Source organism: Scyliorhinus torazame, chromosome 3, assembly GCF_047496885.1.
Source record: "Scyliorhinus torazame isolate Kashiwa2021f chromosome 3, sScyTor2.1, whole genome shotgun sequence".
NCBI lineage: Eukaryota > Metazoa > Chordata > Chondrichthyes > Carcharhiniformes > Scyliorhinidae > Scyliorhinus > Scyliorhinus torazame.
Genome location: NC_092709.1, coordinates 285,011,548 through 285,037,735, shown reverse-complemented (window position 1 = coordinate 285,037,735; position 26,188 = coordinate 285,011,548). Strand labels below are relative to the sequence as shown.

General features: G+C 54.7%; 1 protein-coding gene across 1 annotated transcript in view; it reads left to right on the top strand.

Moving 5' to 3' along the window:
• Nucleotides 1–26,188, top strand: part of nedd4l (NEDD4 like E3 ubiquitin protein ligase) — a 635,409-nt gene that overhangs the window by 273,896 nt on the left and 335,325 nt on the right. Inside the window, exons 4-5 of the mRNA XM_072497353.1 lie at nt 3,451–3,489; nt 12,000–12,053. Of these exons, the coding sequence (XP_072353454.1) occupies nt 3,451–3,489; nt 12,000–12,053 (93 nt within the window). The remainder of the gene's footprint in view (nt 1–3,450; nt 3,490–11,999; nt 12,054–26,188) is intronic.

Sequence of the window (26,188 nt, the reverse complement as noted above, 5' to 3'; positions counted from 1 at the left end):
AGGTGTAGGTACACCCACAGTACTGATAGAGAGGGAGTTCCAGGATTTTGACCCAGCGACAGTGAAGGAACGGTGATATATTTCCAAGTTAAGATGGTGTGAGGCTTGGAGGGACACTTCCAGGTGGTGGTGTTCCCATGTGTCTGCTGCCTTCTAGATAGTAGAAGCCATGAGTTTTGAAGGTGTTGCCTCAAGAGCCTTGGTGAGGTCCTGTAATACATCTTGCAGATGGTGCACACCGCTGCCACTGTGTGTCGTGGTGAAGGGAGTGAATGTTTGTGGATGGGGTGCCTATCAAGTGAACTGTTTTGTCTTGAATGGTATCAAGCTTCTTGGACGTTGTTGGGGCTGCACTCATTCCATTACACTCCTGACTTGTGCCTTGCTGCTGGTGAACTGGGCAGCCAGGAGGTGAGTTACCCGCTGCAGGATTCCTAGCCTTTGACCTGCTCAGGTAGCCACAGTATTTATATTGCACTTGGTTGGGGCGGACGTCAGCAGGATGTTTCCTCTTGTTGGCGAGACTAGAACAAGGGTACACTATTTAAAAAATAAGGGGTCTGCCTTTTAAGGTGGAGATGGAGAAATCTTTTCTTTCTGAGGGTCGTTATTCAGTGAAACTTTATTCCCCAGAAAATAGTGGATGCTGGGTGATTGGATTTATTCAAAGCTGAGTAAGTTAGATTTTTGATAGACTCCCTCAAGGGAGTTGAGGGTTTTGGGGGCAGGCAAGAAAGCGGAGTTGAGATGACAGCCAGATCAATCTAGTTCATAGTATCATAGAATTTACACTGCAGCAGGAGGCCTTTTGGCCCATCGAGTCTGCCCCGGCCCTTGGAAAGAGCACCCCACCCAAGCCCACATCTCCACCCTATCCCCGTAACTCCACCTAACCTTTTTGGACACTAAAGGGGAATTTAGCATGGCCAATCCATCTAACCTGCACATCTTTAGACTGTGGGAGGAAATCGGAACACCCGAAGGAAACCCACGCAGACACTGAGAGAATGTGCAGACTCCGCCCAGACAGTGACCCAAGTCTGGAATCGAATCTGGGACCCTGGAGCTGTGAAGCACCTGTGCTACCGTGCCCCCCTTATTAAATGGTGGAGCAGGCTTGAAGGACCAAATGATGTATTCATGCTGAGTCCTATGTTCCAATAATAAAATCATGAGAACTCCTAGTCACAGCTGCAGAGAACGGTAACTATCCCCTGATGACATTGTCTCCTATCACAACATTCCTTTCACATGAATGCGTTGCATCATCATATTGCTGTGTTGCAGTTTACCTATCTACCCTACCGTTCTTGTTGTCAACTACACAGGTAGCAGGTACTTTGTACCTGTTGATCAAAGCCAAGAATGGAAGCGCAATCATTGCATGCCGGAGCACCACACCTAACTGACTTGTCACAACGTCCTGTCCCTGACCACTGGTCAACTCTAAAGTTCTGCTTCATCTAAGGTGTGTGCCTACCTCTTTAAACAAAGTAGTTCTTTTTCCTCCCTAATGCTCTGCAGTGTCTGCAGCATGGACTCCAGCTCAACAACTTTTGGGTTGAAGTCCCTCGAGCTGCAGACACTTGCTGTGGCTATGGCTGTCTGAGATTGCAGTGCTTTCCACAAACTCCCAAATGCTGCAGTATGGCACACCATATCAATCTAGTCTTTAATTATTTATTTGATTAGCTAGTTAGTTACCAATTTAGTCAAGGAAAATAATTGTTAGGTAAGTTTCTTAGCTTTGTGATGAATGAAGGTTACTGGAGGTAAAACAAAAACAGAATGCTGGAAATCCTCGGCAGGTCAGGCAGCACTTGACGACCTTTAATCGGAAGGTTCGCTGTTTCTCACTCCATAGAAAGCTGAGGCTTTCCAGCATTTTCTGTTTTTATTTCCGATTTCGAGCATCCTCATGTTTTGCTTTAATATTTGAAAATAAAAAACAGGACCTCCTTTTCTTTCAGCACCAAGTTCCCCACTTTAGCGCTCTGTTTATGAAACACTTAGTCCTTCAAACACTGTGCTTTACACTGAGGGAAACTGTCGACACAGAGAGAAGCCCCAGAAAGGTTGAGGGCAAGGTGGACAAGTGGAAGGGAGAGAAGTGGCAGAGGCAGCTGATTGGATGGTCTCAATCTTAATGACAGGAAAGAGGTACATGAGCTCCTTGCACTTATTGCTGTAAGTAAGTGTTGGGGAGATGGGGAAGGGGATTTATGACAATGGTTTGCAATAGAGAAAAGAAACTGGTGGCTGAATTTGCATTCCAGGGTGAACAGCCAGATTTTGCAGTGAATGACTTGACCAGTTGTCCACCACATCTGTCCAAGTTGCTTGGACATTAAGGCTTCAGCCAGGATGAGATATAGCCATGCTTTTGTTGGAGGTTAGGTCAAGGTGGAGATCGTAGAGTCATAGAGTATTACAACATGGAAAGAGGCCCTTTTCCCCAATTTCACTTACCTCCGGTACCACTTAATTCCCTTATTATTCAAAAACCTGTCCACCTCTGCCTTGAAAATATTAAATAACCCTGCCTCTACCACTCTCTGGGGGGAGAGCGAATCTTGGAACTCAGAGAATAAATTTTTCCTGGGTGGAACAAGACGAGATGCTCAAAGGAGGAGAAAGTACCAAAGGAGTGGGAGAGGCCAGAGGTGATTTCATGAAAAACATCACACTGACGTAAGTTATCATCACGCCTCAGCCAGGTTTCTGTCAAGGCCATGATATTCATGGATGTCAAGGGCTTTGTTCACAGTGAGTGATTATTTTGGAATGAGAAGTATTATGAAATTGTTCCAGTAGCAGAGTCCATAGGTAGTGGAGGGATGAGTTGCAAGGGCAGGAAATGGGGCAAGGTTAGCTTGGGCTGGAAGGTCATCAATATTGTAAGTTGGGGTAATTGGTGCCATTGCTTACAGTGATCCAATGCTGAGTGTCTTGATGAGCCCCTCAAGAATGCCAAATAAGGCACAAGAGTCATTGCTTCTTGCCCTTCTGTGTTGGTTCTCTTGGCTTTATTTCCTAGACATATTTTGCCTTGTGGTGCTGTGTTTGATCGAGTTCTCTGTTTAAGTTACATTTTCACTCGACAGAAAGCACTTTTTACATCTCGTAGCACAGAGATCTGTCTAGTATTTATTTTTCTGCTGTTATATAATTTGCAAACACTGGCCTGTTGGACTAAAACAAATTGATACTGAACGGCCCATTTATTCTAAGCGTGATTGAAGTTTGAAATTAAGTAAAGGTGACTTCATATTAATCAATAATTGAAGAAAGAAAAACGGTGTCCAAAACAAGTTGATGTGTTGCATATTATAGTTCTTGAATATAGAGGGTACAAAATGCCATGCTTGGTACAGAGCTGACCAAAGTATTAAAGTTAGTTGTATTCATTTCTGTTAAATCCAGAAGTAAAACTATAATTATCTTTTGCAGACATTAAATCCAAAATGGAATGAAGAATTTCTTTTCAGGGTAAGTACTAACAGTCTTATTATAAACCATTCTCCTTCACTCTCATTATAGAAAGATTATGGTGCAGAAAGAGGCCATTCAGCCCATCGTGTCTGCATCAGCTGAAAAAACAAACTAGCCTCTCAATTTCATAGAATCATAGAATTTATAGTGCAGAAGGCGGCCATTCGGCGCTTCGAGTCTGCACCAGCCCTTGGAAAGAGCTTATACCTTTGCCTCCACCCGATCCCCGTAACCCAATAACCCCACCTAAGGGGTGGACACTAAGGGGCAATTTAGCATGGCCAACCCATCTGACCTGCACATCTTTGGACTGTGGGAGGAAACCGGAGCACCCTGGAGGAAACCCACGCAGACATGGGGAAAATAAGCCTTTCCTGTCTAGGCCCTTCAGGACAAAGCAATGCACTTGACATCCCACCCACAAATTTCACTCGCCCCACTACCAGAGAGTGGCAACAGTTTATACCATCTACAAAATGCACTGCAGGAACTGACTGGGGCTCCATCGACAGCATCTTCCAAACTCATGAATACTACCACCTAGAAGGACAAAGGTAGTAGACACTTGGGACCACCACCATCTGGATGTTTCCCTCTAAACCACTCACCACCCTGATTTGGAAATATACCACCGTTTCTTCTCTGTTGCCATGTTGAAATCCTAGAACTACCTAACTGCACTGTGGTGTACCAACATCACATGGACTGCAGCTTTTCAATAAGGCATCTCACCACCACCACCTTCTTGAGGACAATTTGGACAGGCAATAAATGCTGGCCTCGCCAGTGATGCCCTCATGCCATGAATGAATTTTTAAAATCCCCAGTTTAAATTACTCCATCATTGTTGGCCATGCCTTGAGTTGCGTAGGTCCAAAGCTCTGAAGAACCCTGCCAACCCACCTCCACTTTGTCTCCCTGAAGCCATTCCTTAAAACCTACCTCTTTGCCCAAGCTTTTGATTACCTGACTTAAAGGGTAGGATTTTCCCCGTCGAATTTGTTGTGAATCTGGTCTCAAACATGTCCAGGAAAGTGGTGGTCACTGCCAAAGCTTGAAGTGGCCTGAAGCTCATACAAGGTAGGCTCAAGAAACTTTTTAAAAATATTTTTTTTAAAATTGCTAAATTGTTGTCCTACTTGCAGGGGCTGCCTTCCCACCTTTGGCTCCCTTTTTGAATGAAAAATTACTTCCTCAGGCAGGACGAGAAAGATTAATTACGTTTAATCAGCAAAGTAATTCAATAAACGTTGTGAAGATAGCAGGGCAGATGATGTGTGGCGGCTGCAGAATGTGGGAGCTTGTGGGGACCTGTGATTAAAGGCAAGAGTTTGTAGCTGGAGGAACCTGGGCTCAAGAGTTATTGAGCTGGAGGCTGTGTTCAGAAACTGCACTACATTAGGAGGGGGAAAGTTAGCTGAAAACTTGTCCCAGATAGGAAAAAGCGATATGCATTATTTCTCAAATGATGAGGTTAGGAAGTCCAACTTCATAAGTCATTAAACGCTAACATGCAGGTGCACCAAGCAATTAAAAATGTTGCCCTTTACTGTAAGTGTATTTGAGTATAGGAGTAAAGAGGTCTTGCTGCAATTTCATGGAGACTTGTTGAGAACACAACTGTAGTATTGTGTGCAGTTTTGATCTCCTTGCCTAAGGAAGGATATACTTGCCATTGGGAGTACAATGAAGGTGCATCAGACTGATCCCTGGCACAGCGGTTTGGTCCTTTGAGGAGAGATTGAGGAGACTGGGTTTATGTTCTCTAGCGTTTGGAAGAATGCGAGGCAATCCCATTGAAGTAGAAAACATCTTTCAGGGCCTGACAGCTTGGCAATTTTCAGGCTTGGTGATGGTGCAGATAAGTAGTCAGAAGCTCATCTGACATTAAGTTTATCAACAGTCTGATTCCTCTTCAGACAGTTCGCAGTGAGAGGGATGGAATTGGTGGCTATAAACGGAATTGGATGCAAAATTGTCTAGAGTGACAGGAAACAAAGGGTAATGGTCAATGGATGTTTTTTGTGAATGGAGAACAGTTTCCAGTGGTGTTCCACAAGGCTCAGTGTTAGGGCTCTTGATGTTTGTTTTATATATTAATGATTTAGACTTAAATGTAGGAGGCATGATTGGGAAATTTGCAGATGACAATTTCAAAATACGTTGAAGAGCCTGCAAATAATTAAGACAGTGGGATAATGAGAAGCTCACCCAAGGACAGAGGTGAGAATTTGGCAAGGAGAGGCTGAAGTCTGAGAGAGATAGGCTTGAAAACACTGACAAAAAACAGTGGGTCTGCCAATCCTGTAAAGTGGATCAAGGATAAGAAATATATTATTCCCTGTATATATAGGTATCATTACAATCCAATTAGTCTGCCAAATTTCCCTTTGAATCATGCTGCAGAGGAATGTAAGTTCTGAAACTTACACACGCTGAAGAGAAAAGAGTAGGCTGGATGTTCCTGACTCTTCTCTTGGTACTTGACAAAAATTCCTATCGCTGCCATTAGGGTGCGATGAAAGTCAACAATTAAGACCTGAACATCTGATTTCAAGACTTGAATCTGCAGGATTTATGTCCTCCCCCTCAGTCTGTTTACACCTCCCGCTGCCTCAGGAAGGTAGACAGTCTTGTCAGAGACCCCTCCCACCCAGACTTTGCCCTCTTCCAGACCCTTCCATCAGGCAGAAGGTACAGAAGTCTAAAGACCCACACATCCAGACATAGGAACAGCTCCTTCCCCACAGCTACTAGACTCCTATAATATAATATAATCTTTATTGTCGCAAGTAGGCTTACATTAACTCTGCAATGATACCGTGAAAAGCCCCTAGTCGCCACATTCCGATGCCTGTTCAGGTACACGGAGGGGGTATTCAGAAATTACCTAACAGCGTGTTTTGGGGGATTTGTGGGAAGAAACCGGAGCACCCGGAGAAAACGCACGCAGACACGGGGAGAACGCGCAGACTCCACACAGACAGTGACCTAAGCTTGGAATTCAACCTGGGACCCTGGCGCTGTGAAGCAACAGTGCGAACCACTGTGCTACCGTGCCTTAACGACTCTCCCTCGGACTGATCTGTTCCCTGTAAGAACACTATTCACGATGCCCTGTGCTGCTCTTACTCATGTATTTGGCCCTTGTTCCGCACTGTAACCAATCATTATTTGTCGATATACCATTTGTCATTGTACTCTGTTGATTATTCGTTTTGTCTGTATATGTTCCCTTGGCCGCAGAAAATACTTTTCACTACACTTGGGTACATGTGACAACAAATCAATCAATCAATTTCTATTTTTTCTCATCTTTCCTTTGGGTCCATCAACACCTGAAGAATGAGAAGAAACGTGAAAATATTTTGGGTGAACTCCCTTTCTCCTGAGCACCAAAGATCCAAACACCTGGCATCATCATCAACAGCTGTGCTGTTAACTGCTGAGTCGAAATATTGGCCCAGACTTTACAACTGTGTAATGGTGGCAATAGTGTCGACATTTGCCCTCATTACTCTCTGAAACTGACAGCACTTACTGGCTTCAAATATTCTGATATATTGTACAGTTAAATGTTGAAACCCTGAGGTTGCTGTCAGTGATTCCCTGCTCCTCCATAGGATGTATTGCTGAAGTCCTTTACAGTTATTAATCTTTGCTGCAAAATCTCTTATAAAGGTTTTTCCTTGTTGAATGTTATATGCAGTTCAGTTTCTAATAGCAAAGTAATTATTGCTGAACAATTTCCCTGATACTGAAAACTAATTTTGTATTTGTGGTAAGTCAATTTCTTGCGTTCCATGATTTGAAACTGTATAGATTTTAAAAATAAAGTTGCATTTTTAACGTTCGCTTATGATATTTCTGCACCATCTTTCCTTCTGTACATCCCAATCTTAATTTTGTCTTTCTTTTAACATTTTAAAAGATCAACCACAAACCTGCTTGTTGCTTCCTGCTTTGCTGCCTATGTGAGTTCTTCGATGCGATTGGCTGCTTAGTCCACTTGATGACTTCACTATCTATGGGCATCAGTGTTCTCCGATAGTTGGGTCTAGAGCTAAATTAGCATAGTGAAAGATCAAATTCACACTGCAGAGCTTGCAAGATCTTTGTGCCATCTCTTATTTAAAAAAAATATATATTTTATTCAAAATTTTTGGCCAACCATAACAGTACATTGTGTATCTTTTACACAGTAATATAACAATATAAATAACAATGGCCAGTTTTTTAAACAAGAAATAAATAATATATAAACAACATCAAAATTAAAAAACAAAACTAAATGGCAACTGCCTTGTCCCAAATAAATACTCTCCAAAAATACAATTCAGCAGTCCAGTATACAATTACCTATAACAACAACCTATACATATTATACTTATACACTAACATCCCTCAGAGTCCTTCTGGTTCCTCCCCCCCCCCCCCCCCCCCCCCCCCCCCCCCCTGGGTTGCTGCTGCTGTCTTCTTCTTTTCCATTCCCTCTATCTTTCGGTGAGGTATTCGACGAACGGTTGCCACCGCCTGGTGAACCCCTGAGCCGATCCCCTTAGGTCGAACTTAATCCGTTCCAGCTTTATAAACCCTGCCATGTCATTTATCCAGGTCTCCACACCCGGGAGCTTGGGTTCCTTCCACATCAACAGTATCCTGCGCCGGGCTACTAGGGACGCAAAGGCCAAAACATCAGCCTCTTTCGCCTCCTGCACTCCCGGCTCTTCTGCAACCCTGAATATAGCCAACCCCCAGCTTGGTTCGACCTGGACCCCCACCACCTTCGAAAGCACCTTTGTCACCCCCACCCAAAACCCCTGTAGTGCTGGACATGACCAGAACATGTGGGTGTGATTTGCTGGGCTTCTCGAGCATCTCGCACATCTATCCTCTACTCCAAAAAATTTACTGACCCGTGCTCCAGTCATATGCGCCCTGTGTAACACCTTAAATTGTATCAGGCTTAGCCTGGCACACGAGGACGATGAGTTTACCCTACTTAGGGCATCAGCCCACAGCCCCTCCTCAATCTCCTCCCCCAGCTCTTCTTCCCATTTCCCTTTCAGCTCATCTACCATAATCTCCCCCTCGTCCCTCATTTCCCTATATATGTCTGATACCTTACCGTCCCCCACCCATGTCTTTGTGATCACTCTGTCCTGCACCTCCTGCGTCGGGAGCTGCGGGAATTCCCTCACCTGTTGCCTCGCAAAAGCCCTCAGTTGCATATACCGGAATGCATTCCCTTGGGGCAACCCATATTTTTCGGTCAGCACTCCCAGACTTGCAAACGTCCCATCTACAAACAGATCTCTCAATTGTGTTATTCCTGCTCTTTGCCATGTTCCAAATCCCCCATCCATTCTCCCCGGAGCAAACCTATGGTTATTTCTTATCGGGGACCACATCGAGGCTCCCGTCTTTCCCCTATGCCGCCTCCACTGCCCCCAAATTTTCAGAGTAGCCACCACCACCGGGCTTGTGGTGTATTTCTTCGGTGAGAACGGCAACGGCGCCGTCACCATAGCTTGTAGGCTAGTCCCCCTGCAGGACGCCCTCTCCAATCTCTTCCACGCCGCTCCCACCTCTTCTCCCATCCACTTACATACCATTGAGATATTGGCGGCCCAGTAGTACTCACTTAGGCTCGGTAGTGCCAGCCCCCCCCTATCCCTACTACGCTGCAAAAATCCCTTCCTCATTCTCGGGGTCTTCCCGGCCCACACAAAACTCATGATACTCTTCTCAATCCTTGTGAAAAAAGCCTTCGTGATCACCACCGGGAGGCACTGAAACACAAAGAGGAATCTCGGGAGGACCACCATTTTAACCGCCTGCACCCTCCCTGCCAGTGACAGGGATACCATGTCCCATCCCTTGAAGTCCTCCTCCATCTGTTCCACCAACCGCGTTAAATTTAACCTATGCAATGTACCCCAATTCTTGGCTATCTGGATCCCCAAGTAGCGAAAGTCCCTTGTTCCCTTCCTCAGCGGTAAGTCCTCTATTTCTCTGCTCGGCTCCCCTGGATGCACCACAAACAACTCACTTTTCCCCATGTTCAGTTTATATCCTGAAAATTCTCCAAACTCCCCAAGTATCCGCATTATCTCTGGCATCCCCTCCGCCAGGTCCGCCACATACAACAGCAAATCGTCCGCATACAGAGATACCCGGTGTTCTTCTCCTCCCCTGAGTACTCCCCTCCACTTCCTGGAACCCCTCAATGCTATTGCCAGGGGCTCAATCGCCAGTGCAAACAATAATGGGGACAGAGGACATCCCTGCCTCGTCCCTCTATGGAGCCGAAAATACGCAGACCCCCGTCTATTCGTGACCACGCTCGCCATCGGGGCCCTATACAGCAGCTGTACCCATCTAATATACTCATCTCCAAAGCCAAATCTCCTCAACACCTCCCACAAATAATCCCACTCCACTCTATCAAATGCTTTCTCGGCATCCATCGCCACCACTATCTCCGCTTCCCCCTCTGGTGGGGACATCACCATTACCCCTAGCAGCCTCCGTATATTCGTATTCAGCTGTCTCCCCTTCACAAACCCAGTTTGGTCCTCATGGACCACCCCCGGGACACAATCCTCTATCCTCATTGCCATTACCTTGGCCAGAATCTTAGCGTCTACGTTCAGGAGAGAAATAGGCCTATAGGACCCGCATTGCAGCGGGTCTTTTTCCTTCTTTAGGAGAAGCGATATCGTTGCCTCTGACATAGCCGGGGGCAGCTGTCCCCTTTCCCTCGCCTCATTAAAGGTTCTCATCAGTAGCGGGGCGAGCGAGTCCACATATTTCCTGTAAAATTCAACTGGGAATCCATCCGGTCCTGGGGCCTTCCCCGCCTGCATGCTCCTAATTCCTTTCACTACTTCCTCCATTTCGATCTGTGCTCCCAGTCCCACCCTCTCCTGCTCCTCCACCTTAGGAAATTCCAGCTGGTCCAGAAAACACATCATTCTCTCCTTCCCATCCGAGGGCTGAGCTTCATATAATCTTTCATAGAATGCCTTGAACACTCCATTCACTCTCTCCGCTCCCCGCTCCATCTCTCCCTCCTCAGCCCTCACTCCCCCTATTTCCCTCGCTGCTCCCCTTTTCCTCAATTGGTGGGCCAGCAACCTGCTCGCCTTCTCCCCATATTCGTACTGTACACCCTGTGCCTTCCTCCACTGTGCCTCTGCAGTACCCGTTGTCAGCAAATCAAATTCTACGTGTAGCCTTTGCCTTTCCCTGTACAGTCCCTCCTCCGGTGCCTCCGCATATTGCCTGTCCACCCTCAGAAGTACTTGCAGCAACCGCTCCCGTTCCCTACTCTCCTGCTTTCCTTTATGTGTCCTGATTGATATCAGCTCCCCTCTAACCACTGCCTTCAGCGCCTCCCAGACCACTCCCACCTGGACCTCCCCATTATCATTGAGTTCCAAGTACTTTTCAATACACCCCCTCACCCTTAGACACACCCCCTCATCCGCCATTAGTCCCATGTCCATTCTCCAGGGTGGACGCCGTTCTTTTTCCTCCCCTATCTCCAAGTCCACCCAGTGTGGAGTGTGATCCGAAATAGCTATAGCCGTATACTCCGTCCCCCTCACCTTCAGGATCAACGCCCTTCCCAAAACAAAAAAGTCTATTCGTGGACATAGGAGAAAAACGAAAACTCCTTACTCCTAGGTCTGCTAAATCTCCATGGGTCTACTCCTCCCATCTGCTCCATAAAGTCTTCAATCACCTTGGCTGCTACCGGCCTCCTTCCAGTCCTGGACCTCGATCTGTCCAGCCCTGGTTCCAGCACCGTGTTAAAATCTCCACCCATTACCAACTTCCCCACCTCTAGGTCCGGGATACGTCCTAACATGCGCCTCATAAAGTTGGCATCATCCCAGTTTGGGGCATATACGTTCACTAAGACCACCGCCTCCCCCTGTAATTTGCCACTCACCATCACGTATCTGCCCCCACTATCCGCCACTATAGACTTTGCCTCAAACATTACCCGCTTCCCCACTAGTATAGCCACCCCCATGTTTTTCGCATCTAGCCCCGAATGAAACACCTGCCCCACCCATCCTTTGCGTAGTCTAACCTGGTCTATCAGTTTCAAATCCGTCTCCTGTAACATAACTACATCTGCCTTAAGTTTCTTAAGGTGGTGCCATCTCTTATGAGGTCAGTAGCAAGCACCATCAGTTTGCCACTGACCTCAAAATCCAGGTCATTGTGGCTGGCGCTGGTGGTCTGAGAGGTGAAATAGCTAACTTGTAACTGGATTTATTACTGTTGGGCATCTATTTCAGGCACCTGAAGAATATTCTCCAAGGAGAAAAATGTGCAAATAGTCTCAGACTGAATTTTGAACAAGTAGCATTCACTATTCCTGTCTGAAGATGTCAACATTTAAGTTCATGTTGATAACAGAACAGCAGGTTGAAGTAATTGATAACTATTTAATATGGGCCCAGCTATAACATTAATTGTTTAAATTTCAGGTCAATCCCCAGAATCATAGGCTGCTGTTTGAAGTCTTTGATGAAAACCGACTGGTGAGTATGACGTGAATACATTTTCTTCTTCCATTATACTTTGATTTGAAGAGGACTAATCAGCTCATCTGGAGGTGCCTAACCATTTGTTTTCACTGGCAATTGTACTTTACACTGTTCTTTGTTTCATCATAAAATACTGCATTGTCTTTCAGAATTACATGCATTGGTAAATTGCTGCGTTTTTGTTTTGTTCAAGCACCTATCTTCCTTCAGTGGAAAATAAAGCTATTAGAGATGAATTACAGCTCCGTGGTACTTAGATTGTCCAAGGAAGCACTGTTTTTCAATAAATGTTATTGTCATAGACTTGTGTAGCTGAATCCATGAGTGTGCCAGATAACTTTCTTAATTGGAATCCTGTGCACTGCTTTGGAAATATATAAATGTAACAAAAATCCTGTAATTGGTACACTTGTGATCATTTAACCATACATACTTTTACAAACCATGATTACGTAAAGATAGACGGCATGAAGAATTGCTGAAACAAAAGTTATTTCCCTCCCCCCCGAAGGTAACCTAGTGGATCATTTAGAATGAATCTGAAGGATGGTTTTAATGTTGCATTTTTCTCTTCGCTTTTGATTCTGATAGAAAGTATTATGGGTGGGAGTTGACTTGTGCATAAATACTGAGTCAATTACCTGGATTTGTCAGTTTGTCATTGTCAAATTGCTGCTCCGCTCAAACTTGCCCACACCCTAACGCTGTTCCATGTTTCTTGTCGAGTCTTTTGAGCCGGGCTTTGTCAGAAATGTGACCTGCAGCATCCATTGGAGAGCTCTATCGCTGCCCATTTATGGCAACTGCTGCCATACAGTTAATGTTCAAAGTTCCAATGTTAATATTACTGAATAGGTGAGCAGATGAATGAATGGAAGGATGGACGTCAGCACTTCCGCCCAGTCCCAACATGCATCACGGGTCATACGTCCGATCTCCATAATCATCTGGTGACGGGAAGATCTGGGCCTCTATAATCAACAAAAATATTAAATAGCTGAGGACCTATGTTACCAGTTCAGGAGATATAAATTATCTTTCCTTTTGGGGCTGGTTTAGCACAGGGCTAAATCGCTGGCTTTGAAAGCAGACTAAGGCATGCCAGCAGCACGGTTCAATTCCTGTACCAGCCTCCCCAAACAGGTGCCGGAATGTGGCGACTAGGGGCTTTTCACAGTAACTTCATTTGAAGCCTGACTTGTGACAATAAGCGATTTTCACTTCATTTCAATGGTTTGTAAAGCAATGTTTTAAGCAATTGCATGAAGCAAATGTTAATTATTAGAACCTTAGTTAGGCCACACTTGGAGTATAGTGTTCAATTCTGGTCGCCACACTACCAGAAGGATGTGGAGGCTTTAGAGAGGGTGCAGAAGAGATTTACCAGAATGTTGCCTGGTATGGAGGGCATAAGCTATGAGGAGCGATTGAATAAACTCGGTTTGTTCTCACTGGAACGAAGGAGGTTGAGGGTCGACCTGATAGAGGTATACAAAATTATGAGGGGCATAGACAGAGTGGATAGTCAGAGGCTTTTCCCCGGGGTAGAGGGGTCAATTACTAGGGGGCATAGGTTTAAGGTGAGAGGGGCAAAGTTTAGAGTAGATGTACGAGGCAAGTTTTTTACGCAGAGGGTAGTGGGTGCCTGGAACTCACTACCGGAGGAGGTAGTGGAAGCAGGGACGATAGGGACATTTAAGGGGCATCTTGACAAATATATGAATAGGATGGGAATAGAAGGATACGGACCCAGGAAGTGTAGAAGATTGTAGTTTAGTCGGGCAGTATGGTCGGCACGGGCTTGGAGGGCCGAAGGGCCTGTTCCTGTGCTGTACATTTCTTTGTTCTTTGTTCTTTGTTCTTTTGGTTTATGTTGGAGAAGAATTCTCATTAAAATTCATTGGCCCGCCCCACACTCGCTCGCCTTTGCTCTCTCTCTCTCTCTCACTCGACTCCGCTCTCGCGCTTGCCCCCCATTCTTTCTCGCCCGCTCCCGCTCAATCTGTCTCGCACGCCCCGCTCACCCTCTCTCGCCCGCCGCCACTCTCTCTCGCCCGCCCCGCTCTCTCACTTCCCCGCTCTCTCTCTCGCCCTACCCGCTCTCTCTCTCTCGCCCTACAGCGCTCTCTCTCTCTCCCCTACCCCGCTCTCTCAGACTCGCACGACCTGCTCTCCCTCTCTCGCCCGCCCCCTCTCTCTCTCTCGCCCGTCCTCTCTCGCCCACCACCGCTCTCCCTCTCTCGCCCATCCCTGCTCTCCCTCTCTCGCCCGCCCACCGCCATCTCTCTCGCCCGCCCCCGCTCTCTCGCGCCTGCCCCCGCTCTCTCGCGCCCGCCCCCGCTCTCTCGCGCCCGCCCCCGCTCTCTCGCGCCCGCCCCCGCTCTCTCGCGCCCGCCCCCGCTCTCTCGCGCCCGCCCCCGCTCTCTCGCGCCCGCCCCCGCTCTCTCGCGCCCGCCCCCGCTCTCTCGCGCCCGCCCCCGCTCTCTCGCGCCCGCCCCCGCACTCTCGCGCCCGCCCCCGCTCTCTCGCGCCCGCCCCCGCTCTCTCGCGCCCGCCCCCGCTCTCTCGCGCCCGCCCCCGCTCTCTCGCGCCCGCTCTCTCTCGCCCGCCCCCGCTCTCTCTCGCCCGCCCCCGCTCTCTCTCGCCCGCCCCCGCTCTCTCTCGCCCTCCCCCGCTCTCTCTCGCCCTCCCCCGCTCTCTCTCGCCCTCCCCCGCTCTCTCTCGCCCGCCCCCGCTCTCTCTCGCCCGCCCCCGCTCTCTCTCGCCCGCCCCCGCTCTCTCTCGCCCGCCCCCGCTCTCTCTCGCCCGCCCCCGCTCTCTCTCGCCCGCCCCCGCTCTCTCTCGCCCGCCCCCGCTCTCTCTCGCCCGCCCCCGCTCTCTCTCGCCCGCCCCCGCTCTCTCTCGCCCGCCCCCGCTCTCTCTCGCCCGCCCCCGCTCTCTCTCGCCCGCCCCCGCTCTCTCTCGCCCGCCCCCGCTCTCTCTCGCCCGCCCCCGCTCTCTCTCGCCCGCCCCCCGCTCTCTCTCGCCCGCCCCCCGCTCCCTCTCGCCCGCCCCCGCTCTCTCTCGACCGCCCCCGCTCTCCCTCGCCCGCCCCCGCTCTCCCTCGCCCGCCCCGCTCTCCCTCGCCCGCCCCCCGCTCTCCCTCGCCCGCCCCCTCTCTCCCTCGCCCGCCCCCTCTCTCCCTCGCCCGCCCCCGCTCTCCCTCGCCCGCCCCCGCTCTCCCTCGCCCGCCCCCGCTCTCCCTCGCCCGCCCCCGCTCTCCCTCGCCCGCCCCCGCTCTCTCTCGCCCGCCCCCGCTCTCTCTCGCCCGCCCCCGCTCTCTCTCGCCCGCCCCCGCTCTCTCTCGCCCGCCCCCGCTCTCTCTCGCCCGCCCCCGCTCTCTCTCGCACGCCCCCGCTCTCTCTCGCCCGCCGCTCTCTCTCGCCCGCCCCCGCTCTCTCTCGCCCACCACCGCTCTCCCTCTCTCGCCCATCCCTGCTCTCCCTCTCTCGCCCGCCCACCGCCATCTCTCTCGCCCGCCCCCGCTCTCTCGCGCCCGCCCCCGCTCTCTCGCGCCCGCCCCCGCTCTCTCGCGCCCGCCCCCGCTCTCTCGCGCCCGCCCCCGCTCTCTCGCGCCCGCCCCCGCTCTCTCGCGCCCGCCCCCGCTCTCTCGCGCCCGCCCCCGCTCTCTCGCGCCCGCCCCCGCTCTCTCGCGCCCGCCCCCGCTCTCTCGCGCCCGCCCCCGCTCTCTCGCGCCCGCCCCCGCTCTCTCGCGCCCGCCCCCGCTCTCTCGCGCCCGCCCCCGCTCTCTCGCGCCCGCCCCCGCTCTCCCGCGCCCGCCCCCGCTCTCTCGCGCCCGCCCCCGCTCTCTCGCGCCCGCCCCCGCTCTCTCGCGCCCGCCCCCGCTCTCTCGCGCCCGCCCCCGCTCTCTCGCGCCCGCCCCCGCTCTCTCGCGCCCGCCCCCGCTCTCTCGCGACCGCCCCCGCTCTCTCGCGCCCGCCCCCGCTCTCTCGCGCCCGCCCCCGCTCTCTCGCGCCCGCCCCGCTCTCTCGCGCCCGCCTCGCTCTCTCGCGCCCGCCCCCGCTCTCTCGCGCCCGCCCCCGCTCTCTCGCGCCCCGCCCCCGCTCTCTCGCGCCCGCCCCCGCTCTCTCGCGCCCGCCCCCGCTCTCTCGCGCCCGCCCCCCGCTCTCTCGCGCCCGCCCCCGCTCTCTCGCGCCCGCCCCCGCTCTCTCGCGCCCGCCCCCGCTCTCTCGCCTGCCCCCGCTCTCTCGCGCCCGCCCCCGCTCTCTCGCGCCCGCCCCCCGCTCTCTCTCGCCCTCCCCCGCTCTCTCTCGCCCTCCCCCGCTCTCTCTCGCCCTCCCCCGCTCTCTCTCGCCCGCCCCCGCTCTCTCTCGCCCGCCCCCGCTCTCTCTCGCCCGCCCCCGCTCTCTCTCGCCCGCCCCCGCTCTCTCTCGCCCGCCCCCGCTCTCTCTCGCCCGCCCCCGCTCTCTCTCGCCCGCCCCCGCTCTCTCTCGCCCGCCCCCGCTCTCTCTCGCCCGCCCCCGCTCTCTCTCGCCCGCCCCCGCTCCCTCTCGCCCGCCCCCGCTCTCTCTCGACCGCCCCCGCTCTCCCTCGCCCGCCCCCGCTCTCCCTCGCCCGCCCCGCTCTCCCTCGCCCGCCCCCGCTCTCCCTCGCCCGCCCCCTCTCTCCCTCGCCCGCCCCCTCTCTCCCTCGCCCGCCCCCGCTCTCCCTCGCCCGCCCCCGCTCTCCCTCGCCCGCCCCCGCTCTCCCTCGCCCGCCCCCGCTCTCCCTCGCCCGCCCCCGCTCTCTCTCGCCCGCCCCCGCTCTCTCTCGCCCGCCCCCGCTCTCTCTCGCCCGCCCCCGCTCTCTCTCGCACGCCCCCGCTCTCTCTCGCACGCCCCCGCTCTCTCTCGCCCGCCGCTCTCTCTCGCCCGCCCCCCCGCTCTCTCTCGCCCACCACCGCTCTCCCTCTCTCGCCCATCCCTGCTCTCCCTCTCTCGCCCGCCCACCGCCATCTCTCTCGCCCGCCCCCGCTCTCTCGCGCCCGCCCCCCGCTCTCTCGCGCCCGCCCCTGCTCTCTCGCGCCCGCCCCCGCTCTCTCGCGCCCGCCCCCGCTCTCTCGCGCCCGCCCCCGCTCTCTCGCGCCCGCCCCCGCTCTCTCGCGCCCGCCCCCGCTCTCTCGCGCCCGCCCCCGCTCTCTCGCGCCCGCCCCCGCTCTCTCGCGCCCGCCCCCGCTCTCTCGCGCCCGCCCCCGCTCTCTCTCGCCCGCCCCCGCTCTCTCTCGCCCGCCCCCGCTCTCTCTCGCCCGCCCCCGCTCTCTCTCGCCCGCCCCCGCTCTCTCTCGCCCGCCCCCGCTCTCTCTCGCCCGCCCCCGCTCTCTCTCGCCCGCCCCCGCTCTCTCTCGCCCGCCCCCGCTCTCTCTCGCCCGCCCCCGCTCCCTCTCGCCCGCCCCCGCTCTCTCTCGACCGCCCCCGCTCTCCCTCGCCCGCCCCCGCTCTCCCTCGCCCGCCCCGCTCTCCCTCGCCCGCCCCCGCTCTCCCTCGCCCGCCCCCTCTCTCCCTCGCCCGCCCCCTCTCTCCCTCGCCCGCCCCCGCTCTCCCTCGCCCGCCCCCGCTCTCCCTCGCCCGCCCCCGCTCTCCCTCGCCCGCCCCCGCTCTCCCTCCCCGCCGCCCCGCTCTCTCTCGCCCGCCCCCGCTCTCTCTCGCCCGCCCCCGCTCTCTCTCGCCCGCCCCCGCTCTCTCTCGCACGCCCCCGCTCTCTCTCGCACGCCCCCGCTCTCTCTCGCCCGCCGCTCTCTCTCGCCCGCCCCCCGCTCTCTCTCGCCCACCACCGCTCTCCCTCTCTCGCCCATCCCTGCTCTCCCTCTCTCGCCCGCCCACCGCCATCTCTCCTCCTCGCCCGCACCCCGCTCTCTCGCGCCCGCCCCCGCTCTCTCGCGCCCGCCCCCTGCTCTCTCGCGCCCGCCCCCGCTCTCTCGCGCCCGCCCCCGCTCTCTCGCGCCCGCCCCCCGCTCTCTCGCGCCCGCCCCCGCTCTCTCGCGCCCGCCCCCCGCTCTCTCGCGCCCGCCCCCGCTCTCTCGCGCCCGCCCCCGCTCTCTCGCGCCCGCCCCCGCTCTCTCGCGCCCGCCCCCGCTCTCTCGCGCCCGCCCCCGCTCTCTCGCGCCCGCCCCCGCTCTCTCGCGCCCGCCCCCGCTCTCTCGCGCCCGCCCCCGCTCTCTCGCGCCCGCCCCCGCTCTCTCGCGCCCGCCCCCCGCTCTCTCGCGCCCGCCCCCGCTCTCTCGCGCCCGCCCCCGCTCTCTCGCGCCCGCCCCCGCTCTCTCGCGCCCGCCCCCGCTCTCTCGCGCCCGCCCCCGCTCTCTCGCGCCCGCCCCCGCTCTCTCGCGCCCGCCCCCGCTCTCTCGCGCCCGCCCCCGCTCTCTCGCGCCCGCCCCCGCTCTCTCCGCGCCCGCCCCGCCTCTCTCGCGCCCGCCCCCGCTCTCTCGCGCCCGCCCCCGCTCTCTCGCGCCCGCCCCCGCTCTCTCGCGCCCGCCCCCGCTCTCTCGCGCCCGCCCCCCGCTCTCTCGCGCCCGCCCCCGCTCTCTCGCGCCCAGCCCCCGCTCACTCTCGCGCCCGCCCCCGCTCTCTCGCCTGCCCCCGCTCTCTCGCGCCCGCCCCCGCTCTCTCGCGCCCGCCCCCGCTCTCTCTCGCCCTCCCCCGCTCTCTCTCGCCCTCCCCCGCTCTCTCTCGCCCTCCCCCGCTCTCTCTCGCCCGCCCCCGCTCTCTCTCGCCCGCCCCCGCTCTCTCTCGCCCGCCCCGCTCTCTCTCGCCCGCCCCCGCTCTCTCTCGCCCGCCCCCGCTCTCTCTCGCCCGCCCCCGCTCTCTCTCGCCCGCCCCGCTCTCTCTCGCCCGCCCCCGCTCTCTCTCGCCCGCCCCCGCTCTCTCTCGCCCGCCCCCGCTCTCTCTCGCCCCGCCCCGCTCTCTCTCGCCCGCCCCCGCTCTCTCTCGCCCGCCCCCGCTCTCTCTCGCCCGCCCCCGCTCTCTCTCGCCCGCCCCCGCTCTCTCTCGCCCGCCCCCGCTCTCTCTCGCCCGCCCCCGCTCTCTCTCGCCCCGCCCCCGCTCTCTCTCGCCCGCCCCCCGCTCTCTCTCGCCTGCCCCCCGCGCTCTCTCGCCCGCCCCCGCTCTCTCTCGCCCGCCCCCGCTCTCTCTCCGCCCGCCCCCGCTCTCTCTCGCCCGCCCCCGCTCTCACTCGCCCGCCCCCGCTCTCTCTCGCCCGCCCCCGCTCTCTCTCGCCGCCCCCGCTCTCTCTCGCCCGCCCCGCTCTCCCTCGCCCGCCCCCGCTCTCCCTCGCCCGCCCCCGCTCTCCCTCGCCCGCCCCCGCCTCTCCCTCGCCCGCCCCCCGCTCCCGCTCTCCCTCGCCCGCCCCCGCTCTCCCTCGCCCGTCCCCGCTCTCCCTCGCCCGTCCCCGCTCTCCCTCGCCCTCCCCGCTCTCCCTCGCCCGCCCCCGCTCTCCCTCGCCCGCCCCCGCTCTCTCTCGCCCCGCCCCCGCTCTCTCTCGCCCCGCCCCCGCTCTCTCTCGCCGCCCCCGCTCTCTCTCGCCCGCCCCCGCTCTCTCTCGCCCGCCCCCGCTCTCTCTCGCCCGCCCCCGCTCTCTCTCGCCCGCCCCGCTCTCTCTCGCCCGCCCCCGCTCTCTCTCGCCCGCCCCCGCTCTCTCTCGCCCGCCCCCGCTCTCTCTCGCCCGCCCCCCGCTCTCTCTCGCCCGCCCCCGCTCTCTCTCGCCCGCCCCCGCTCTCTCTCGCCCGCCCCCGCTCTCTCTCGCCCGCCCCCGCTCTCTCTCGCCCGCCCCCGCTCTCTCTCGCCCGCCCCCGCTCTCTCTCGCCCGCCCCCGCTCTCTCTCGCCCGCCCCCGCTCTCTCTCGCCCGCCCCCGCTCTCTCTCGCCCGCCCCCCGCTCTCTCTCGCCCGCCCCCCGCTCTCTCTCGCCCGCCCCCCGCTCTCTCTCGCCGCCCCCGCTCTCTCTCGCCCGCCCCCGCTCTCTCTCGCCCGCCCCCGCTCTCTCGCCGCCCGCCCCCGCTCTCTCTCGCCCGCCCCCGCTCTCTCTCGCCCGCCCCCGCTCTCTCTCGCCCGCCCCCGCTCTCTCTCGCCCCGCCCCCGCTCTCTCTCGCCCGCCCCCCGCTCTCTCTCGCCCGCCCCCGCTCTCTCTCGCCCGCCCCGCTCTCTCTCGCCCGCCCCCGCTCTCTCTCGCCCGCCCCCGCTCTCTCTCGCCCGCCCCCGCTCTCTCTCGCCCGCCCCCGCCTCTCTCTCGCCCGCCCCGCCCTCTCTCGCCCGCCCCGCCCTCTCTCGCCCGCCCCCGCCCTCTCTCGCCCGCCCCCCGCCCTCTCTCGCCCGCCCCCCGCCCTCTCTCGCCCGCCCCCCGCCCTCTCTCGCCCGCCCCCCGCCCTCTCTCGCCCGCCCCCGCCCTCTCGCCCGCCCCGCCCTCTCCCGCCCCCGCCCCCGCCCCTCTCTCGCCCGCCCCCGCTCTCTCTCGCCCGCCCCCGTCCCCGCTCTCTCTCGCTCGCGCTCTTTCTCTCAGACAAGAGCCACAGATACCTGGGAACCCCACCACCTCGAGAATCGCCTCCAAATCACTCACCAACCCTCAGTTAATAATAATGATCTTTATTGTCACAAGTAGGCTTACATTTAAACTGCAATGAAGTTATTGTGGAAAGCCCCTAGTCGCCACACTCTGGCGCCTGTTCGGATACACTGAAGGAGAATGTCCAATTCATCTTTCGGGACTTGTGGGAGGAAACCGGAGCACCCAGAGGAAACCCACGCAGACACGGAGAACGTGCAGACTCCGCACAGACAGTGACACCAATCTGGAATCGAACCTGAGACCCTGGGGCTGTGGCACTGTGAGGCAACAGTGCTAATCACTTGGAAATATATCGCCATTCCTTCACTGTCTCTGGGTCAAAATCCTGGAGCTCCCTCCCTAACAGCACTAGGTGTACCTACACCTCGGGGACTGCAGCGGTTCAAGAAGTCAACTCACCACCAGTAACCTCTGTAGGGCAAGTAGGGATGGTCAATATATGCTGGCCTAACTAGCGATGCCCGCATCCCATAAAAATTAATTTTCAAAAAAAGGTCCAGCATGACAGATGCTAAGCTAACTGGCCTGTAGTTTTCTGTCTTCCACCTCTCTGCTAGTTGAATAGTGGTGTTACTCTCATGGCACAGTCGCACAGCGGTTAGCACTGCTGCCTCACCGGTGACCGGGGTTTGATTCTGGGCTTGGGTAACTGTGTGGTGTTTGCACATTCTCCCCGTGTCTGCGTGGGTTTCCTCCGGGTGCTCTGGTTTCCTCCCACAGTCTAAAGATGTGCTGGTTAGATGGATTGGCCATGCTAAATTGCCCCTTGATGTCCAAAGGTTGGATGGAATAACGGGGATGGGGAGTGGGCTGAGGGAGGGTGCTCTTCCAGGGCGTCGGTGCAGACTCGATGAGCTGAATGGCCCCCTTTTGCACTGCAGGGATTCCATGATTTTACAATCCGATAGGGCCTTTCCAGAATCTGAGGAATTTTGAAAAATGAAAACCAGTGCATCTACTGTCTCAGCAGCTACCCTGGGAAGAAGTCAATCAAGAACTGAGGACTGGCCAGCTTTTAGTTCTAATAAATTACTCCGTGCTCTTTCCCTGGTGATTGTAATTACTTTAACATTCAAACCCCTTTCACTTTGAAAGCTGTGCATTTGATGAGATCTTTTTGCCAATATTTGTTACTGCAGAGTATTACCAAGTTGATCTCCACTCTGTCCCAAAAGCGCTGAATAAAAATTGAATTTGCTTGAGCCCCTCATTTGAAATGGAAGAATTAACTTTGGTTTTTTTGTGATAAGTGGCAAATATAAAATTAATTTTGTATTTGAGCCGACCATTTAGTTTGGTCGGCATAGTCCCAGATGACCATCGGCTGCTTTCCCCTTTGAGGTGGTGATTTAACCTGAGGATCCCCACTTCTCAGGCGAGGGGAAAGGTTGAGAATGAATAACCTCAGTCGGCACAGGAATTGAACCCACACTGTTGGTGTCGCTCTGCATCACATACCAGGGCTGGGATTCTCCCTTCTGGGGACTAAGTCCCCACGCCGGCGGGAAAACCAGCGCCAACCACTCAGGCGTCAACAGCCCCATGAAAGTAAGGAATTCTGCAAACTTTCGGGGGCTAGGTGGACACCGGGGGTTGGCGCTGCTCTAGCCGGCGTGGCAGGGACGCCGCGAGTTTGCGCATGCATGGACCGGTTGGCGTATTTCCGCGCATGCACAGACTGCCCGGTGTATTTCTGCCCAGGCGCGGGGGTTCTCTTCTCCGCGCCGGCTCCTGGGCAAGATGGCGGAGCCCTACGGGGCTGGGCATGGAGGAAAGAAGTACCCACATGGAACAAGCTCGCCCGCAGATCAGTGGGCCCCAATCGCGGGCCAGGCCACCGTGGGGAGCCTCCCCGGGGTTGGATCCCCCCGGGGTCGGATCTCCCCCCCACTGCGCCGCCCCGAGGACCGCCCCTGCATTCTCACCTGCCAGGTCCCGCTGTGCGTGAGGTGAGTAATTCACGCCGGCGGGACTGGCCAAATCTGGATGGCCGCTCGGCCGCTGTCAACGGTCCCCGACGTGGCGTGGCGGGAATCCCGACGCTGCCCGAAAAATGGCGCCGGAGAAAAAGGCAGCCGGCATCGGGACAACGGGTTGGGATTCACGCCTCCCCCCGGGGAATCTCCGACCCAGCGGGGGTGGGAGAATCCCAGCTCAGTTATCCCACCAACTGAGCTAAACGAGCCACAGTTTAGTATCACTATATTAGTCATGCACAATATTGCTCCAAATAGTCTTCTGGACACCCACAGAAAATGCCAAGTGTTTAACTAGTAGCTATTCATGTACTTGTAAAAAACAGACTGGGAAGACTGGCTGATTAATCATGATTCGATTCTGATCTGATACAAAAATCAAATTTTTTTTTGTTTACCGTTACAAAATGTGGAAGTATTAATTACTTAGTTTCTCAAATCAGTCAACTTTTTCTCAAGCTCAGAATTAGTCTGGAATATACTTCAAAAATTCTGGCTGTGGCTCAGCTCAGCTCCCAAGTGAAATGATCTTTTGCTTTGCAGCATGGTGCTATATTTGGAATAAGGTGTCACTCAAAAAGTATTATGTATGACACTGACCTGAGTACCTTTTTTTGGTCATATTTTGAAAAAGGATTCCTGTACACTCAACTGTTGTAACTTTACTGGCAGAATTTTGTGCATCAATGTAAACAAGTATGTGCAGAGCTGTCTGCAGACTACTTGTGTGTGAGTTATAGCCATCAGATGAAGTATCCTGATGGCTGTGAAACGGCTTGTGCTGTGAATTATCTCAGACTGATAACCAAAGCAGCTATTGGATAGGTACATGGATTACGGTAAAATGATATAGTGTAGATTTATTTGTTCTTAAGGGCAGCACGGTAGCATTGTGGATAGCACAATTGCTTCACAGCTCCATGGTCCCAGGTTCGATTCCGGCTTGGGTCATTGTCTGTGCGGAGTCTGCACGTCCTCCCCGTGTCTGCGTGGGTTTCCTCCGGGTGCTCCGGTTTCCTCCCACAGTCCAAAGATGTGCGGGTTAGGTGAATTGGCCAATGATAAATTGCCCTTAATGTCCAAATTGCCCTTGGTGTTGGGTGGAGGTGTTGAGTTTGGGTAGGGTGCTCTTTCCAAGAGCCGGTGCAGACTCAAAGGGCCGAATGGCCTCCTTCTGCACTGTAAATTCAATGATAATCTATGATTAATCTAGGACAAAGATTCGGCACAACATCGTGGGCCGAAGGGCCTGTTCTGTGCTGTATTTTCTATGTTCTATGTTCGATGATAGCTGAGGTATAACTGCAGAATGAACTTTGTGTGTGTCCTTTGTGAACATGTGATTTGAACTTCATTCTTGTTAATGAGGTGTATCTAAGAGACTAGGTAACAAAAGTTATAAATGGGGTTCTGAGTGAGATGCTCTGTGAAGTGGGATAGAAAGCACCTTTGGTGTCATATGTATTAAAAAGCTACTCATAATGTGATTTATACATTGAAGGTTTTGATACCATTTCTGCGATAATTCTCCTTTCTGATTTGAAGTAAGCACGGCTGAATGTTGCCTATTGATTTTATTTGATTATTTATTCCTGTAGTCCCATCAAGAATTGCTAGGCCTGAATGAAATGCTTATCATGTGCAATTTCTACAGTACAAATCTCTTGGCGAATTAGGTTTTATTGGCCAAAGAATTGGTTATGGAGCACATTTATTTGCATGAAAACCTTAGATTAAATGTGCTCATGATGGGCAATTTGACCAGCAGATGTTTAACTTTTTAGAGATTTTTAAATATTCTGGTGTTCACACAATCCCCCGACACCAATTTTTCACATTTATCTTAGAATCATAGAATCATAGAAGTTTACAGCATGGAAACAGGCCCTTCGGCCCAACCAGTCCATGCCGCCCAGTTTTTTACCATTAAGCTAGTCCCAGTTGCCCGCACTTGGCCCATAACCCTCTATACCCATCTTACCCATGTAACCATCTAAATGCTTTTTGAAAGACACAATTGTACCCGCTTCTACTACTACCTCTGGCAGCCCATTCCAGACACTCACTACCCTCTGAGTGAAGAAATTGCTCCTCTGGGCCCTTCTGAATCTCTCCCCTCTCACCTTAAACCTATGCCCTCTAGTTTTAGACTCCCCTACCTTTGGGAAAAGATGTTGACTATCTACCTTATCTATGCCCCTCATTATTTTATAGACCTCTATAAGATCACCCCTAAGCCTCCTACGCTCCAGGGAAAAAAGTCCCAGTCTATCCAGCCTCTCCTTATAACTCAAACCATCAAGTCCCGGCAACATCCTAGTAAATCTTTTCTGCACTCTTTCTAGTTTAATAATATCCTTTCTATAATAGGGTGACCAGAACTGCACACAGTATTCCAAGTGTGGCCGTACCAATGTCTTGTACAACTTCAACAAGACGTCCCAACTCCTATATTCAATGTTCTGACCAATGAAACCAAGCATGCCGAATGCCTTCTTCACCACCCTGTCCACCTGCGACTCCACCTTCAAGGAGCTATGAACCTGTACTCCTAGATCTCTTTGTTCTATAACTCTCCCCAACGCCATACCATTAACTGAGTAGGTCCTGGCCTGATTCGATCTGCCAAAATGCATCACCTCACATTTATCTAAATTAAACTCCATCTGCCATTCGTCGGCCCACTGGCCTAATTGATCAAGATCCCGTTGCAATCCTAGATAACCTTCTTCACTATCCACTATGCCACCAATCTTGGTGTCATCTGCAAACTTACTAACCATGCCTCCTAAATTCTCATCCAAATCATTAATATAAATCACAAATAACAGTGGACCCAGCACCGATCCCTGAGGCACACCACTGGTCACAGGCCTCCAGTTTGAAAAACAACCCTCTACAACCACCCTCTGCCTTCTGTCGTCCAGCCAATTTTGAATCCAATTGGCAACCTCACCCTGGATCCCGTGAGCTTTAACCTTCTGCAACAACCTACCATGCGGTACCTTGTCAAAGGCTTTGCTAAAGTCCATGTAGACAACGTCTACTGCACTACCCTCATCTACCTTCTTGGTCACTCCCTCAAAAAACTCAATCAAATTTGTGAGACATGATTTTCCACGCACAAAGCCATGCTGACTGCCCCGAATCAGTCCTTGCCTCTCTAAATGCTTGTAGATCCTGTCTCTCAGAATACCTTCTAGCAACTTACCTACTACAGACGTTAGGCTCACCGGTCTGTAGTTCCCAGGCTTTTCCCTGCTGCCCTTCTTAAACAAGGGCACAACATTCGCCACTCTCCAATCTTCAGGCACCTCACCTGTGGCTGCCGATGATTCAAATATCTCGGTTAGGGGACCCGCAATTTCCTCCCTAGCCTCCCACAACATCCTGGGATACATTTCATCAGGTCCCGGGGATTTATCTACCTTGATGCGCTTTAAGACTTCCAGCACCTCCTCCTCTGTAATATGCACACTTCTCAAGACATCACTATTTATTTCCCTTAGTTTCCTAACATCCATGCCTTTCTCCACCGTGAATACCGATGAGAAATATTC